Source organism: Heloderma suspectum, chromosome 1 (assembly GCF_057233095.1).
Source record: "Heloderma suspectum isolate Gila_16-S chromosome 1, 16-S_ref, whole genome shotgun sequence".
In the NCBI taxonomy this organism is placed as follows: domain Eukaryota; kingdom Metazoa; phylum Chordata; class Lepidosauria; order Squamata; family Helodermatidae; genus Heloderma; species Heloderma suspectum.
Window position 1 is genome coordinate 26,805,773 of NC_139458.1, and position 15,829 is coordinate 26,821,601.

The 15,829-nt window shown below is 44.7% G+C and overlaps 1 protein-coding gene across 4 annotated transcripts in view; it reads left to right on the forward strand.

The window, feature by feature from the left end:
• Positions 1–15,829, forward strand: part of CCDC85C (coiled-coil domain containing 85C) — a 264,264-nt gene that overhangs the window by 32,824 nt on the left and 215,611 nt on the right. For 3 of the 4 annotated variants that reach the window (XM_084839267.1, XM_084839285.1, XM_084839260.1), the window contains exon 1: positions 1,375–2,856. In XM_084839267.1, coding sequence (XP_084695393.1) covers positions 2,148–2,856 — 709 coding nt within the window. In that variant the 5' untranslated portion in view covers positions 1,375–2,147. Of the gene's footprint in view, positions 1–1,374; positions 2,857–15,829 lie in introns of those variants that run through there. The other variant, XM_084839276.1, reaches the window with a different exon arrangement.

Genomic DNA, 15,829 nt, shown 5'->3' on the forward strand with positions numbered 1-15,829 from the left:
CCAAAATTGGATTTGCTGCTTGGCCGGAAGGAGGTTCAGCACCCCTGACCTAGAGAAAGCAGGACTTGAGCATGTGCTCTACCCTCGACCTCTGGCTTCTCACCTCCAGCTCATGTTTCTTGATGGGTGTGTTTGTGGAGGAGGCAGGCTGCCGGTATGATGAGATTACTCAGCCGTGTATTGCAAAATATTTTTTCTTCCTTCCTTCCACCTTCCCCTGTTCCTGCATGTGCAAACATTTCTCTCATCTAATATGAACCCAGAACAAAATGTAGGGCTTTGGAGGTGAGGTGGTTGTCCTCTTTGTTTCAACTTTGCTCAGTACTTGTTTCATTGCACTATTGAATTTATTTTATATTTATTGAATTCATGTGATTTCTTATGTAAGTAATTGGTTTCCTTTTCAACGTTGTCTTTTCTGGAGCCAATGTCTATTATGAGCCGCTTTGATCAGTTTGCTGTCAAAAAGCAGCGTATAAATAACGACAATAATAAGAAATATTACATATTATTTCTTAATTAATAATAACAACAGTAGTAAATAGGGCTGCGTGCCATCGAACTAATGCCATTCACTGTCCTGAAAATGGAGCTCCAAGAGACAGGGAAAGAAAACGAGAAAGGACGTTTAATAGGAGAAAAAATGAAACGAAAGGAAATCTCGGAGCAAGAAAACTAGGAGGAGCTGTTCTGCCCTTTCGCTCCGCGGAGCAATTTGTTCCTTGCCGTCCAACCCATGCCCATAAATCCAGCGTCCGTGCAGTTCTTTCCCCACTCTGGTTTAGGAGGCGCGGATTAGAGGTGACTTTTAGAAAAAGGCACAAGCCAGCCGAGCGGGGAAGCGACTGTTCTGTCTGTAGCCACTCTAGGTGGCAGAGGTGGGGAAGAAGCTCGCGGCCCCTTTAAGACAGGCAGGGCACTCTACCTTTCCCTTTGTACCTGCTTTTTTGAAAGGCGCCCTTGCAGCCGTCTCATTGGCTGAAGGGGGGAAAAACCCATCGCTACCCCCCGGTAACCTGACCCAAGGCGGAAAGTGAAGGCAACCTGAACAGACTAGCCTAGGGCACGGAGAAGAACCTACCCCGGCTCTCTGATTGGCCAATGAGGGGGCAGGGGCGGAGCCTAACTCACCAATCTGCCCCCTTGTAAAGCTGTGCGGTGCTGGGGGGATTGCTTGGCGTAGTAGCTGCAAGACTAGAAGCGCCTGTGTTGGCTGGATTTCTCGCTCATTCGCCCCCCCCTGCTTTTTTATTTCTAGTCCTGCTTCTCCAGCCGCATTCCAGGTTCTCCTCCTAGAGAGCCTCTTCTCCTCCTCCTCCGGAGTAGGCGGCGCCTCGATTCAAGGTCCCTCCTTGCTTTAGCTCTCAGTTCCTTTCTGATGATTGCTTCATTAAAGGAATGTTCTTTTTCTCTCACCAGCACCTCTTGCTGTGAGATTTCAATGCAGTTTACAAAGGGACTGACATCATCTGGAGAGCTGCTTCGGAACTAAAAGCGGAAAAATAAGAAGAAATCGGTTCTTAAAAAATTTGCATTTATTTCCTAGGTGTAACCGTTCAGCTGCTGTGTACAGAGAGGCTGGATCGCTGAAACTAGGAGTCACCGACTATTTCTCAACGTTTTTACTGCTCCTATTTGTTGGAAATCAATGGGGCATGGATGCTGGAACAAGTGAAACGAATAAAACCTAAGCAGGTTGAACTGAGAGCTAACAACTTCCCCTCTCTGCTGTGGTTTTTATTAACCTTGGGTAAGTGGATTTGCTTCACTTCTGAGAGTCGTAGTGAAAATAATTACAAAGATTTGGAGCTAGCTCTTTTTAAATTTGGTGGTGTGTTTTTTTTTTAAAGAATTGGCATCTGATTTTAAGGCATGGGAATTGCAGGGAGGAGAATGCAGCTTACCAAAATGTGTGGATTTACTGTTTTTCCTGGTCTTGCTCTCTCTGAAGAATTATAGTAGGTCCTTTAAAAAAGAAAGGGGAAAAAAAGCAAGCAAGAAGAAACCCTCTAAAATGATGCAATAAATTTTAGACCTAAAGTGTTTTTGTTTTTTTTTAAATAAACCTCCTTTTTTGAAAGAGTGGTTTGTTTGTTTGTTTGTTTGCTTGCTCCCCCTGCCCTTTCTTGGAGCAACACAATATAGACATGGCAAAAAATTCTGTGGAGGAGTCAAAAGAAGACCTGAGCAAAATGACAGAAGACGATGTGTTGAGGTGGAGCAAAGAGGAATTGGTGAAAAGGCTGAAGAAAGTCGAGAACGAGAAGATGAGCTTGATGGTGGAGCATAGCAACTTAATGAAGGATGTGAACCGGAGGTTGCAGGTTCACCTGCATGAAATCAGGGGTCTGAAAGAGGTTAATCAGAAGCTGCAGGATGATAACCATGAACTGAGGGAACTCTGCTGTTTCTTGGACGATGACAGGCAGAAGGGGAAGAAGCTGTCCAGGGAATGGCAGAGGTTTGGGAGACATACCGCAGGTGTGATGTGGAAGGAAGTGGGGATGTACCAGCAGAAGCTGAAAGAGCTGGAGGCCAAACAGGAGTCCCTCATGAGGGAGAACGTGGAGCTGAAAGAGATTGTCCTGATGTTGGACGAAGAGAGGGACGGAGCTGGCTCCCGGAGCTCCATAGACAGCCAGGCCAGTCTCACCAACCTGAATGGGGGCTCTGGAACCAGGGACGTCGGGGACGGGAGTAGTACCTCCAGCACTGGCAGCGCAGGGAGTCCCGACCATCGCCACCATCACCTGCACCATCACAAACCTGTCGAGAGCAAGGCTGGAGCTATCCGGAGGTCTATGGATGACCTCTCTGCGCCACTTCACCACAGGAGCATCCCCAATGGTCTCAATGGTAAGTCCTGGCTTTCAACCCACTTGTCTCATTTCTACACTAGAAATGGAGTGGCTTCCAAACTTCTTGCTAAGGGGATGCTGCAGTAGGATTTTGCATTGGTCAAGGCGTGTTGAACCTATCTTGCATCCTGGAAGTTGTCCCTGCTCATATCGTTCATTTAATAGAGTTCATGCTGTGGTTTAATATGGGTTAAGTTATCCCAGAATACCTTTTAACGACCCTGCCTTTCTAGAATAGATTATTGGATTGGGATTCTTTCAGTCCCTCTTTGTTTAATGCATGTTTATGGGGAACCTAACCTGTAACTACCTTTTCTGAGTATTGAACTAGGTGGCCATTGGTGCTCTGTTTAATTAACACAGAGCACAAGGGTGTGCTCTTTGTGTAACTTGTACCTCGTGTGGCATATTTCACCCAACAGTCAAAGGCAGTAGCTCTTTAACTGCCGGTGTCAGCCTGGTATTTAAGGTTTCCTGCTTTTTAGCTTCTGCAGTAAAATGAGATTTGCCATGACATGCTCTTCTGCCACAGACCCTCCTGCACAAACTTCTGGCAAGTCACACTCTGGCATTCCAATGTTTAGGCTTCACCAGTCCTCCACAAAAGGGGTCTCTCGTCTTGGTGATCTTGCCAGGTTTAATTCTGGCCAGCATGTGTAACAGTGCTTTGGGACAGAAGATGCCATGAGGGTGCATATATGATCTGGATGAGGGCTGACTTGCCCAGATGGTGGCATTATGGATTTTGTCAAAAACTGTTTCTCTGCAAACTGGCTGGCTGCAGAACAGTACTGTTGCTAATGCTTATTTACATTACCACGAAGTGTAGTTTGGCTACATTATTTCTGTGGATGGAGTCGTTCTCCTCCCTCTCTCCTTTTAAGGCTTGATTAATTAACCTAAGTTTCTGAACTAAACAAACATTGATTTATCTTTATTACAAAAAAAAAAAAAAACCTTTTCCCCCTTCAGCCTTCAGTGTTTAGTTTTCTCTCTTGCTGCCTGTTTGATAGTTTGGGCTGGATATAAAGCATAGAATGGATGCTGTCCTTATCTGCAACGGAGGATAAAAGCACTGTCTGATAGCTCTGTAGTTTTCCCCTAGTAGGACAACTCTTTAAGCATTAGAGTGCTGAAATATTATGGTTAGTGTGTGTGTATTCTTACTCGTGTGTATTCTTTTGTTTTTTAAGTTGCAATTTTGTGGTGGCCAGACTGCCTAATAATGTATCCTTGCAAATATTCTGAGTCACAGTTAGTAAACCCTGATGTTATCTCAAAATAAGTGTATTTTATTTTGCATATCTGTCTACATTTTGAGCTCATCCTATCTTGTGGGCTTAGCAGAGTATCAGAGCTTAGTTAGCAGGCGCCAATAGGAGTGAGTGTGTGTGTGTGTGTGTGTGTGTGCATATAATATTACACACATCGAATAGTCAACTAAAATTCTGTCCTCTTACTGCCTCGCCTCCAGCTGCCAAACCCAGTTCAAATAAAATTTAGTACATTGTAACTGGATGACTTCAAACCTTTCAGTATCCATGGAATGAGAGTCCCATGGAGACGAGGCAACCACTGAGTCTGTCTACAGATCCTTGCTTTCTGGGCTTTGCACACATAGATAGTAAACTCAAATGGGTGAGCTCTTGGGGATCGTAGATGAGGCCTGGCTGTTTTAGGCACCTAATTTGGACAAAGTATTCCATTGGATTATATGAAACATCGAACATTGCAGTTATTGTATAAGGTGCAATTACTCTTCAGATCTAATGGCCTGATCCCTAGCCATATTGATTGAAAGTTAAGTCTCACTCGGCTTATACACACACACACACACACACGGGAGCAGGGTGGTTAGGGGAACTATGGAAGGGGGGTGGCGGAACCATTACACGTGGGCCTGTCAGACAACCAGGAACCCTGCAGTGCTGCGTGGTTCTGCTACCCCCGCTCCTCATAGTTACTGGGTGAGCTTACCGGAGTGGTTAAGGTGTATCCTGACATCCTCTGTGGTGCGAACGGGCTCCTGGCAGCCGTTCCATCATCCAGAATGGCCGTGTAACCTTAGAAAAAGTCTGCGGTGGCTAGAGCATCGCCCACAGTAGTGGATGCTTTAGCTAGTAGACTCTATGGTCATGGCCTGGAGGCCCTCTGGAGCCCGTTTTAACCACTGGGGAGTCCGACAGATGACACGGTAAGCCTCCCTGGGGCCCCTTAGCCCTTTTGCAGGGGGTGGTTACCTGGGGTGGCTTAGTAACCATGCGGATCACTCTCAGCCACCTTGGTTACTGGAAATTCCCAAACCACCATGGTTTATTGTGACATCTGAACAGGCCCACTGGCTCCATTCACATACAATACTAAAGTACGGTTTAACGTTATGAAGATGAGCTGAATCAACCCTGTTGATGCAGCTATTACATGCTATTCCTTTCCCTTTTGGTGTGGCTGTGAGGAGGAGTTTGGAAGCTTCCATTTTTAGACTAACCTGAGTTCGTTGTAATGTCCAAAGTGCAGGCCAAACCATAGTTTATGACACTGGCTTGTTTTATTAAGCATCATTAAGACTAACTACATTTTAGGGTTTGGATGTAATACTAAACTGGTTAATCTAAAATGGAAGTGCAAAATTCCAATCTCCTTGTGACTGTGCCAGAGGATGAGAGGGAAGTGGGTGGGGAGCAAATGACGCCAAGGCATATTGCAGGCAAACTGGGCCATTGACTTCAGCGGGTCTGATTTACAAGTCCGAATTGTGCTGAGAATTTCAACTGTAGAAGGCCCGTTCTCAGCAAAATTTCAATTTTGCTAAAATGAGGTGACAAATTCATTCATGTGCCATTGCTACCAGCTGCTTTCCATTAGAACATTCAGTTTTAATGATAATCTATGATTCAGTAATTAAAGTACATCATCTGTTTCTCCAGTCTTGGCAACTGAAGTTTCCTTAAGGGTAACAAAAAGGTGTGACTTACATAGCATCCAGTGGAAGTGGTTTATATAGTATCTCATCCTAACTTGGTGCCCTCCAGATATTTTGGACTACAACTCCCAGAATTCCTGACCATTAGCCATACTGACTGGGGATCTGGAGTGCACCAGGTTGGGGAAGGCTGTGGTAACTCTTCTTTATTACATACTTCTATCTTGCCTTTTCTCCAAGGAGCAGTGTAAATTTTTATCCTCATAATAACCCTGTGGGGTTGATTAGGTTGAGAGGTAGTGACTGGTTTAAGGTCAACTATGAGCTTCATTGATGAGGCAAAATTTGAACCTGGTTCTCCCGAGTCTTAGTCTAACACTTTAACTGCTGCACCACACTGGCTCCTCGGTGGTGAAGGGTTCGTTTCCCCCAAAGTAATTTAGAGCACAATCTTACACATGTTCACTTGAAAGTCCCACAGATTTCGATAGGGTATATTCTCTGGGAAGTGCATAAGATAGCATTCTTGCCTGGGCAGAAGCTCAATTGACCAATGCATAGGACTGCACTGTTAAAGTACACTTGTTGTGTTGGAATGGTATCCAGTTACCAATGTAAAGTCTCCCGCCTGCAAGACAGGGATTCACCCTCCCACCTGCAGTGCCCTGAGGGTTCTCAAAATCTGCTCAAGACATTGGAGGGGCCCTCTGGAGCAGATTTGGGTGGCTGCAGAGGGAGGAGAGGAGGGGAAAGGCCTGTTGCATGAGCATGTTGTTCAGTCGTTAAGTCGTGTCTGACTCTTTGTGACCTCGTGGACCATAGCATGCCAGGCCTTCCTGTCCTCCGCTCTCTCCCGGAGCGTGCTCAAGTTCATATTCATTGCATCGGTGATGCTATCTAGCCATCTCATCCTCTGCCGTCCCCTTCTCCTTTTGCCTTCAATCTTTCCCAGCATCAGGGTCTTTTCCACTGACTTTTCTCTTCGCATTAGGTGGCCAAAATATTGGAGCTTCAGCTTCAGTATCTGTCCTTCCAATGAGCAGTCAGGGTTGATTTCCTTTAGGATGGACTGATTTGACCTCCTTGCATCCAGGGGACGCGTAAGAGTCTTCTCCAGCACCACAGTTCAAAAGCATCAATTCTTCGGCTCTCAGCCTTCCTTATAGCCCAGCTCTCACAGCCATACATTACTACTGGGTGCATGAGCATACATCCCCTTGAACAATGTTGTATTTTGCCCTTGGTCCTACTCAGTGGGAAACACAGAGTGGATTAGCTTGAAATGATTTTCTGTTTTGGGAGAAAGTCTTGAAATAGAGAAAGGTCTGGCAGGTGGTTTATGATGAAATGCCACCAGAAGAAAGTGGGTATCCTAGTGATTTTATTTGTTGCGTATATACACTTCTGCAGCAGTAAATCTGGGGAGTTCACACGCCTACCTGACAAGTAGGATATGCAACATCATGCTGCAGTTCAGGGTGCCAGTCAACCATAACTTCTTTCTCCCCACCATCCCCATCCCCCCAACAGATACTCTGTATTCTATGGATACCGAGCATGCTGAGTTCTCATTGGAACTTTGGTGGTTTTTCTCCTTCGATTCCCGCCCCCAAGAGTTTTCATGCTTCTGTAAACCTTGGGTTCCCTCAAGCTAAGAGATCCCTCTTCTTTCTCAGTGGCCCCATTTTGGCTACATACCATTGGCACGCAGCATCTGTGTTTCCTGCTAGTTTCCTGGTAATCAGAGGTGCTGTTTTCGGGCAGGTTCTCTTATGTTGTGTCCTCCTATATCAGGTTCCACCTGGAATGCAGGAAGTGACCCTAGGGAACTGGAAATACAATAGTTGTGGTGTGAGTGAGGGGGGGGTAGGAGTGAACGAATGAGTTGTGTTTTCCTATATTGTATGTATTTCCCATATTTGTAACCCACTCCAAGGAGCAAATGTGGCCCTACAGTTCAAATCCTTGCAGAACCATGATGCTCATTGGGTGACTTTGAGCCAGTCACTAAGTTTTCAGCCTAATTTACCTCATAAGTTTTGTGTGTGAGAAGAACATTGGTGTCAGAAACATGTAAGGAATCCTGAGTTCCTTAGAAAAGTGTGGTGTGTGTGTAATAAATAAATAAACGCTTTACTTATATTATTGTGTTGTAATATGTAACCCAGCTGTGTAAGGTAGGTCACTATTCTTATATGGTAGAATGGCCTAGTGCGTCCATGGCAGAGGAGGGATTCAAAAGCATGGTGGTGGACTTCATTAGCAACTTGATGCTTAGTAACATGATACACCAGTAGAGATGTCCTTCTATCTTTCATAAATTAAAGACGCAATCCTATGCATGTTTAGACCAAAAAGAGTTCCACAACTCCCAGCATTCCCTAGCCAGCCATGCTAGGATATTTATAAATCCACAGGACTGACAGGTCTCGCAATAAACTAAGGGTGCAATCCTGTGCATGTTTAGACAGACAAAAAGTCCTACAACTCCCAGCACTTCCTAGCTAGCTTCAAACAAGCTATAGGATTGCACCCTAAAGCTTGTTTGAAGGCTTTTGGGGCAGAAAAGTATCCTAGAATATATTAATATAAATAAGCACATTTGTATCTTATTTGCCCATTCAGTACTTTTGCCTTGGATTCAGTATCGGATATTGTTGAGCAAACATTTTTTCACCATATGGTTTTTATTATTTGTTTTTCCTATTTAAATACATATCCTGATCCACTATGTCTTTCCCTTCCCCTCACCTACCAAAAACTTTGTAGGCTCTTCCCACTGACCAGTCGAAACCTGTCCAATGACCAGGTTTTTTTAAAACCGAATGTCAGCAACCTTTGTGGAATGGATGGTGCGATACTGAAGTGGATTTTCTGGAAAATTTTGAATCGGTAAATTATCTGGAAACCTACATAGCTCTCTCAGGCATGAGAAAATTTTCTGATGTAAACTGATTTTTTTCCTATGCAAATTAGGCTAATTTGCATAGAGTAATTTGTACTGGAAAGTTTTGTGAAACCCTAGAGAGTGATCTAATTTGGCGTGTTTATTTTTCTTGTATTCAGTAAACAACCAAGCGAAAGGAAGTACTCCATATTAATTTATTTTGTCCCGAAACACCACAAGTATTTGACCTGAAATATTTCAGGAAAAAAAATTACAGCACACTGGAATCAGCCTGCATCATTGTGGTGAGAAGAGGGAGTCAGGCATGTAAACTGAAATAAACCCAGTCACTGTACTGTCTCACAACACTGGAGTATACTCTGGCTTGCTCAGAGGTCAAGCTGCCTCCAGTCATGGCTTGGACCCCCACCAAGATGGCGGCACTGGCTTTCAGTTGGTGGCTGTGAGCCCCAGCAACTGCCTGACCCTACTGACCTCATCAGACACATGCAGGCAGTCTTTTCAAAAATCTTTCCCACCCATTGCTGGCAAGCATTCATATGAGATAATATTATGTTTGCCTTTTTAGTCTTAAACGTAGTCTCAGTAGAAAGTTGTAATCAGAGGAAGCTGGTTAACTTCGTTTCCGAAGGTCCTTTGGATACTCTGGATTTCTTTTTGAATAACAGAAGTGAGACCTGCAACCAAATGTTGTAGTGCTCCTTTTCAGGATCCCACTCATGCCATTGTATTCCCTGTTTTGCCCCCCAACATTTAGGATTCTGTGCCCACTGAGTATGCTCAATCTTTATTGGGCTGTTTGGGAAGGGGCTTCCACCTGAGCCTTCTCCCTACCTTTTTTTTTTGCACTTCTGAAAACCTCAGGGCTCCCCCAAGCCTGCTAATAGCTCCCTCTTGTATGTGAGTGGTGCCATTTTGGCTACATAAGGACCTGCACTTGGAGATTTGAGATTACTATTATTACATTATGATAGATTTACAGCAATGCTTGAGATGGGGGGTGGGATGGGCAGTTTCTAGGGAAAACAGAGCTAGGTTACAAGTCTGAATGGAAGCCGCATGTTCTGACCTAGAAGCTGAGACCCCTAATCTTGATTTATACAGTTCTGTCCATGTATGTGGTTCTTTTCTGGACCCCAGTGGTTTATTCTGCAATGTGATCACTGCCTCTTCACTGATGACTGCGTATTTTATTGTGGTACAATTCCCTTCTCTTGTTTAAGCCTGGAGAAGGGTGGGAATCTCCCAGAACTGTTACAACATTTTGGGATGGCGGCAGTGACGGTGGGGTGGGGGTTATTTGATTTTAAAAAGTAGATGTGGGGGACATGATCAAGTTTTATAAAATGATCCAAGGTGTGGAGAAAGTGGACAGAGAAGTTTTTCTTACTCTCTCATAATGCTACATCCCAGGATCATCAATGGAAGTTGATTGGCGGGAGATTCAGGACAGGCAGAGGAAGTTTTTGTTCACACAGTGCATAGCTAACTTATAGCAGGAACAGGGAACCCGGGGCCCTCCAGATGTTTTGGACTACAACCCCCATCAGCCCCAGCTATCATGGCCAGTCCTCATAGGTTATGGGAGTTGTAGTCTAAAACATCTGGAGGGAACTGCCCAGGTTGCCTGCCCCTGACTTACAGAATTCACTGCCACTGGATGTAGTGACAGCCATCAACTTTAGTTGGCTTTAACAGAGGATTATACAACTCCATGGACGATCAGGCTATCAATGGCTACTAGTCATGATGGCTATGTACTACCTCTGGAATCAGGGTCACTATGCCTCTGAATTCCAGTTTCTAGGCAAACGTAGGAGATGGCTTTCCCCTCGTGTCCTGCTTGTTGGTTCCCTGTAGGCATCTGGTTGCCCTCTGTGGAAACAGGATCGCTTATGTTGTATTTGGTGTGACAGGGATTAGTGCCCCCCTGCCCCTGCCTCATGTCTTTGTCCCCACTCAGCTTGGAACGGAGAAGAGGTCAGAGTCTGGCCCTGCAGTCATTCTAGGCCTCAAAGGTGCTCAGAGTACCTCTAAAGCGCAACAGTGGCGTTACAGTCATGACCACTCTCCGAGGCGTGATGTGAGGCAAGCACAGAAATACTCTGTGGTAATACATATGCCAGTAAAACAGGCCCCTTCCACAAATAGCAAACAGATGGAGGGGAGGGAAGTGATGGGAGAGGCAAAGGCAACAAGGGATTAATCTACTTGGACATAACCCAAATCTCCAGATGAAATTAAGGAAGGATTTAATGGAAATGTGGTTTTAAATAGGGATTTGACTGAAGAAAGAGCGTAGCACCAGACTTGATGTCCTGGAATGCATTCCCTGAATTAAAGCAAGGGGGAAATGAGCAGAATAACATAAAAGAGCAATAGACCTTTGGGCAGATAAGAATGGCAGAGTTGGGAAAAATACAAGTGAAGATATAAGTGAGAATTATTGGGAAATAAGGGCAGAAAGGGTGAAGCCTGGCGAACTTTAAAGATAAAGGAGAATTAACAAAGGGATGGAAAGCCAGCATAGGGATTTGAAGAGGGACTTGGCATAGTTTGAATGATGGGAAAATTGAATAATTTTGGCAGTGGGAACCAGGGTTTGATAGGAGAAGTTGGTTACGATAAGAAATGTGTGTGCAAATGAGAATTTTAGCCAGTTGGATGGAGGGAAAGGGATGGATTTCCACCTTACTGTACAGGGAAAGGCACTCGTTGTACATTACTAAAGGAAATGTTGTAGTTTGTCCCTTACACTGAGCACAGTTGGTTTCTAAAACTCACATCTCCCATACTACTTAAAAGAACTAACAAAAATTGTAAGTCTTGGCTGTCTACACACTGCCAATAATATTTGAAAGTATTTATGCCACTGGTATTATAACTCCTATTCAAAAGAATCCTGTATTTTAGGAGATACAGTAAAGCTGCCCTGTACAAAACTGTCAAAGCTACTTCTTAAAGGAACTGTGGAAATTGTAGTTGCGGGTTCTTCTGTATCTTTATCTATTCCTATGTTGTTTGTTGTCTTGCGTTGTAGTTTATTCTTTTAACTATTTGTATTGCTTTTTTTCTCTTCTCTCTGTAATCTGCCTAGAGAACATTTGCTATTGGCTGGATTAAAAATATAATCAATCAATCAGTCACAGAACTATAATTACCAGCATTCCGTAAGAGAACCATTACATTTAAAATTGATTAAGTGAGTAGTATGGTTATGCCTGAAACTGTGCCCCCATCCCTTGCATCACCACGGAGAAACTTTGCACAAGACTTGATTACTGAATTTGGATGATGTTGTGTCGGCTTGTGATCCCAATAAAATAATTATTGCAAACTAGTTCGACCTAGATCATCATAATCCAGCCTTTCCCAACTTTGTGCCCTCCAAATATTTTGGACTTCAACTTGCATCAGCCTCAGTCACCATGGCTAATGGTCAGAAATACTGGGAGTTGTAGTCCAAAACATCTGGAAGATCCCAGGTTGGGAAAGGCTGCCATAATCTGTTTGTTGTGAATATTTATATCCAAGTCCCCCAACATGTTCTCTCTGGTGCATGAGGCAAAAGCATGTTTCTGTTTGTTCCTGCAACTGGCGGTTGGAGCCAAATGGGGCCAACTGTTCTTTCTGGCAGCAGGGGTAAGTGATTGGGGGGAAGCAAAGTTCCTTGCAATTGATCCATCTCTGGGCAATGGATGGGGCCAGGATGGACTTCTCCTTCCAGTGATGCTGTTCCTGGGAGATAGGGGGAATAACCTCCTAGTAGACCTCAGTCCCCTGACCAGTGGCAGAGGCCAGAGTATGCTTCCCTTCATTGTGTGGTGACTAGAGGAAGTTAACCTTGAGGTGTATTCCTCAGTCCTATGAATCTATTCTGATCTGCGTAGTGGGAGTACTGGCTGTTCCCAGCTAGGTTCCAAGGAAACGCTAACATGTTACAGAAGCATGTGTGGTAACTTGCCTAAGCTTCCCCTCTAGGCTATCCACTCACCCCACCCTACCTTACGTTGCAGGGTTCTGGGGGTTGAGAAATCACTTGGCAGTTTAGATCCTCTGAATTTGTTACTGTCTTGGGATGCAAAGAGAGAGAGAAATAAGTCTGATAGAGGGAAAGGGAAGGAAGCTCAGCTGCTGATGCCATTTCCTCAAGATATTCGTCCACTATGTGTGTGGCTTTTGGTAGGAGTAGAATTCAGGAAGGAATGGCCTGTTCTTCAAGTGGGAACTCTTGAGGGCCTGCCACAGGGAAGCTAGCAGGTGTGGAACCATCCACACCCAGGCCATAACATGGAGGAGGACTTGCTGCATGGATTTGGGGCCATCGTATTGGAAGGTTCCATGTTCTCTGTAGTCATTGAAAAGGTTTTGGAGACTCTCACTCTGATAACCACATTATGGCGAGGAGTGGGGTGAATTTGCATATGGCATCCCATAATGTGCTCTGGTCCTATATCTTCCATGGTGTATGTGTAAGCCTGGCATCCAAACAGAAAAACCTGTAGGGAAACCTGGTTCTGTTCATACAGCTCTTCTTGGCTTGGGGAGATGTGGCTTCATTCAATCCATGTTGCTGTTCAAGTACCAAGTACCAGAATGGTAGACAAGTACCCGAAAGATCACTTTACCGTGTGGCCACATCACAGTTCACCATACAGCATGCCGCCACTAACCCATTTATGTATGTATGTATTGTCGGCATGTTCATCCTGTCCTTCCACAAAAAGTGGCTAACAGTGTAACAAATTAAAATCTTAAACATGTAATGAGCAAACCCCATTAAAAGCATTGTTTAAGAACAGCAGAGCAAGCTAAAACAATATATCATAAAAGCAGCAGATAAACCATTCTAAAATGAAGACCAGTGTGGCCCCATCCATCTGCCAGAAAAAGAGGAGCTCCAGGGAACTTGTTTCCTTCCAACCTTCTGGCAGAAAGAATGTTTGGCTCCGACTGCCAGTTGCCCTGAAGAGCTAAAAGGAAGCACGCTTTGGCCTCTGCCATCGGCCAGGTGATACCTACCCCGCTACCCCCATTTTCAGGCAGTGAACTGGGAAGAGGGTATTCATGGGAAGGACTGTTCATGGGAAGGACTACCGTAGCTCAGCGGTAGACTATGTGCTTTACCAGGTTCAATCCCTCACATCTCCAGGAAGGGCTGGAAAAGGTTCTTGTCTAACTAGTAGTGGGTCTCCAGGATTTCAGGCAGTACTGAGCTAGATGGATCTGTGGTATGACTTGGGGTAAGGCAGCTTGCTATTTTCCTTATGTAGTGGTAGTAGGGTGCAGGAACTATCCTTGAGCTCCTGTATGAGGTCTGCCTGCTGCAACTGCATGCAGAATGTTCTTTTCATCTTTACCATGATGTACAAGGAGACATATATTTATGCGTGTGCACCCTGCCCCGAATAGGAATATTTGCCTGCCACTAAAAATAAAAAGGGTGGGGCAGCTGTAGTCTTCACACTAAATATTCTCTGTGTATGTGGATGGGTGGGTGGGGATGGAATGGGAGAGAAGTCCAAAGCTTGCTTCCACACCCTGTTGCATATAGAACCAACTTACTTGGGCCTTCTTTGAATGACTAAAGATGCTGTCATTACCCATGCTTGCATTTGCCTCTCTCAAATATTAGGCAGTATGGCTAAACATGTCCACCCCCATTTTGCCCTGCAGAAGAGGGTTTTGTGAATCAGCCCTGGGTCTCCACTCAGGCACACTATTAGAATAACTTGCACTACAAACAATAGATTCCCTAGGCTTTGTTGTAATCTGCTCGTGTGTGAGCATAGTTCCTCCCATTTCTTGGCTGCTTGTGTGGGAAGGAACTATTTGGATGTAAGCCAACATTTTTCCTTTTTTTTCCTGGGGTGGGGGCCGAGGCCTCTGCCTTCTGGTCATCCAGACACACTAAGGTGGCTAAAACCGTCGTACAACTTGATGATAAAGTCCTGTATGGGTTTCATGCATGGATCAATTGGACAGATATCTTTTATGCTCTGTCTTCAGAGTAATTCATGGGCTTTCTTGTAAACCTGTTCTGGAGACTGGAGGTAGGGGTGTGCGTGCCTGCCTGCCTGCCTGCCTGCCTGTGTCCTTCTAAAGACTTCAGTGGCTGTTCTCAGATATGCATCAGTATTCATTGTAGTCCATCTTAAGTGCCTCTTGGAAAAGCCCATATGAATACACATGCAAATGCTGCCTCTTGTCTGGACTATTTTGACTGATACTGAAAAGTTTGTGGCCCAAGTAATTCTGTTAGGATTGTCATATAATGAATGGCGGAAGGGTAATGAGTTTGAGGCTGAGAAATCTCTCTTTCCTGTAACTCCCCCCCCCCCACTCCTCTTCTTTGCTCCAGTGTTGTGATCATGTGTTTCTTAATGTCTTTTTGAAATGCCTGGAATATTGATGTTCCAAACATGGAGCCAATGGAAGGAAAGTACAGCATCAAAAGATGCCTGTGTATCTACGTATAGAATATAAAATATTTGGAGATTTTATATCTTTGGATGTATTTTTTTTAATATAATTTTCATACATCACCTTGAGTGCAAAGAGTGGAAAACCCAGTAAAGAAAATGCAGATACCTATGGAAGGGAAAAGCAAAGGAGGGGTGGAAAAAAGCAGGGTTTTTGAAAAACACCTGATTTGTTAGGAAGCATTTCATTTCCATCTTGATTGTTTTTGCAGCTCAGCGCCATAGGCACTTGGCAGTAGACCTTTTTCCCCCCTCTTCGCTGCACTTGGCAAAGTGGGATGTGCCCAGACTGCAGACCGTCATCCTCTTTGGAAAGTAGATGTGTTTTGAGAGAGAAGAGAGAAACAGAGAGAGAGAGCACGCCTTATAGCAGAGCCCAAGGTCAAGATATGCGAGGCATATCTCTGTGACAGCTCTTAAAGAAGAACGGGCTGCAATTGTTGGTATCCTTCCTCCTTTTCCCCTGTGCCAAGAGAGAAGATTCCACTCCTTTCATTGTATAACACCCAGTGGAGGCTGGTGGCTCTGATGTCAGCGGGGTGGTGAATCTGCTCCGGGTTTCAGTCAGAACTCTAAAGGAGCTATCCGCACCTTGGATCGCTTCTTTAGAGGTCTGACTGGTTCTGACTGAAACCCGGAGCAGATTCACCACCCCACT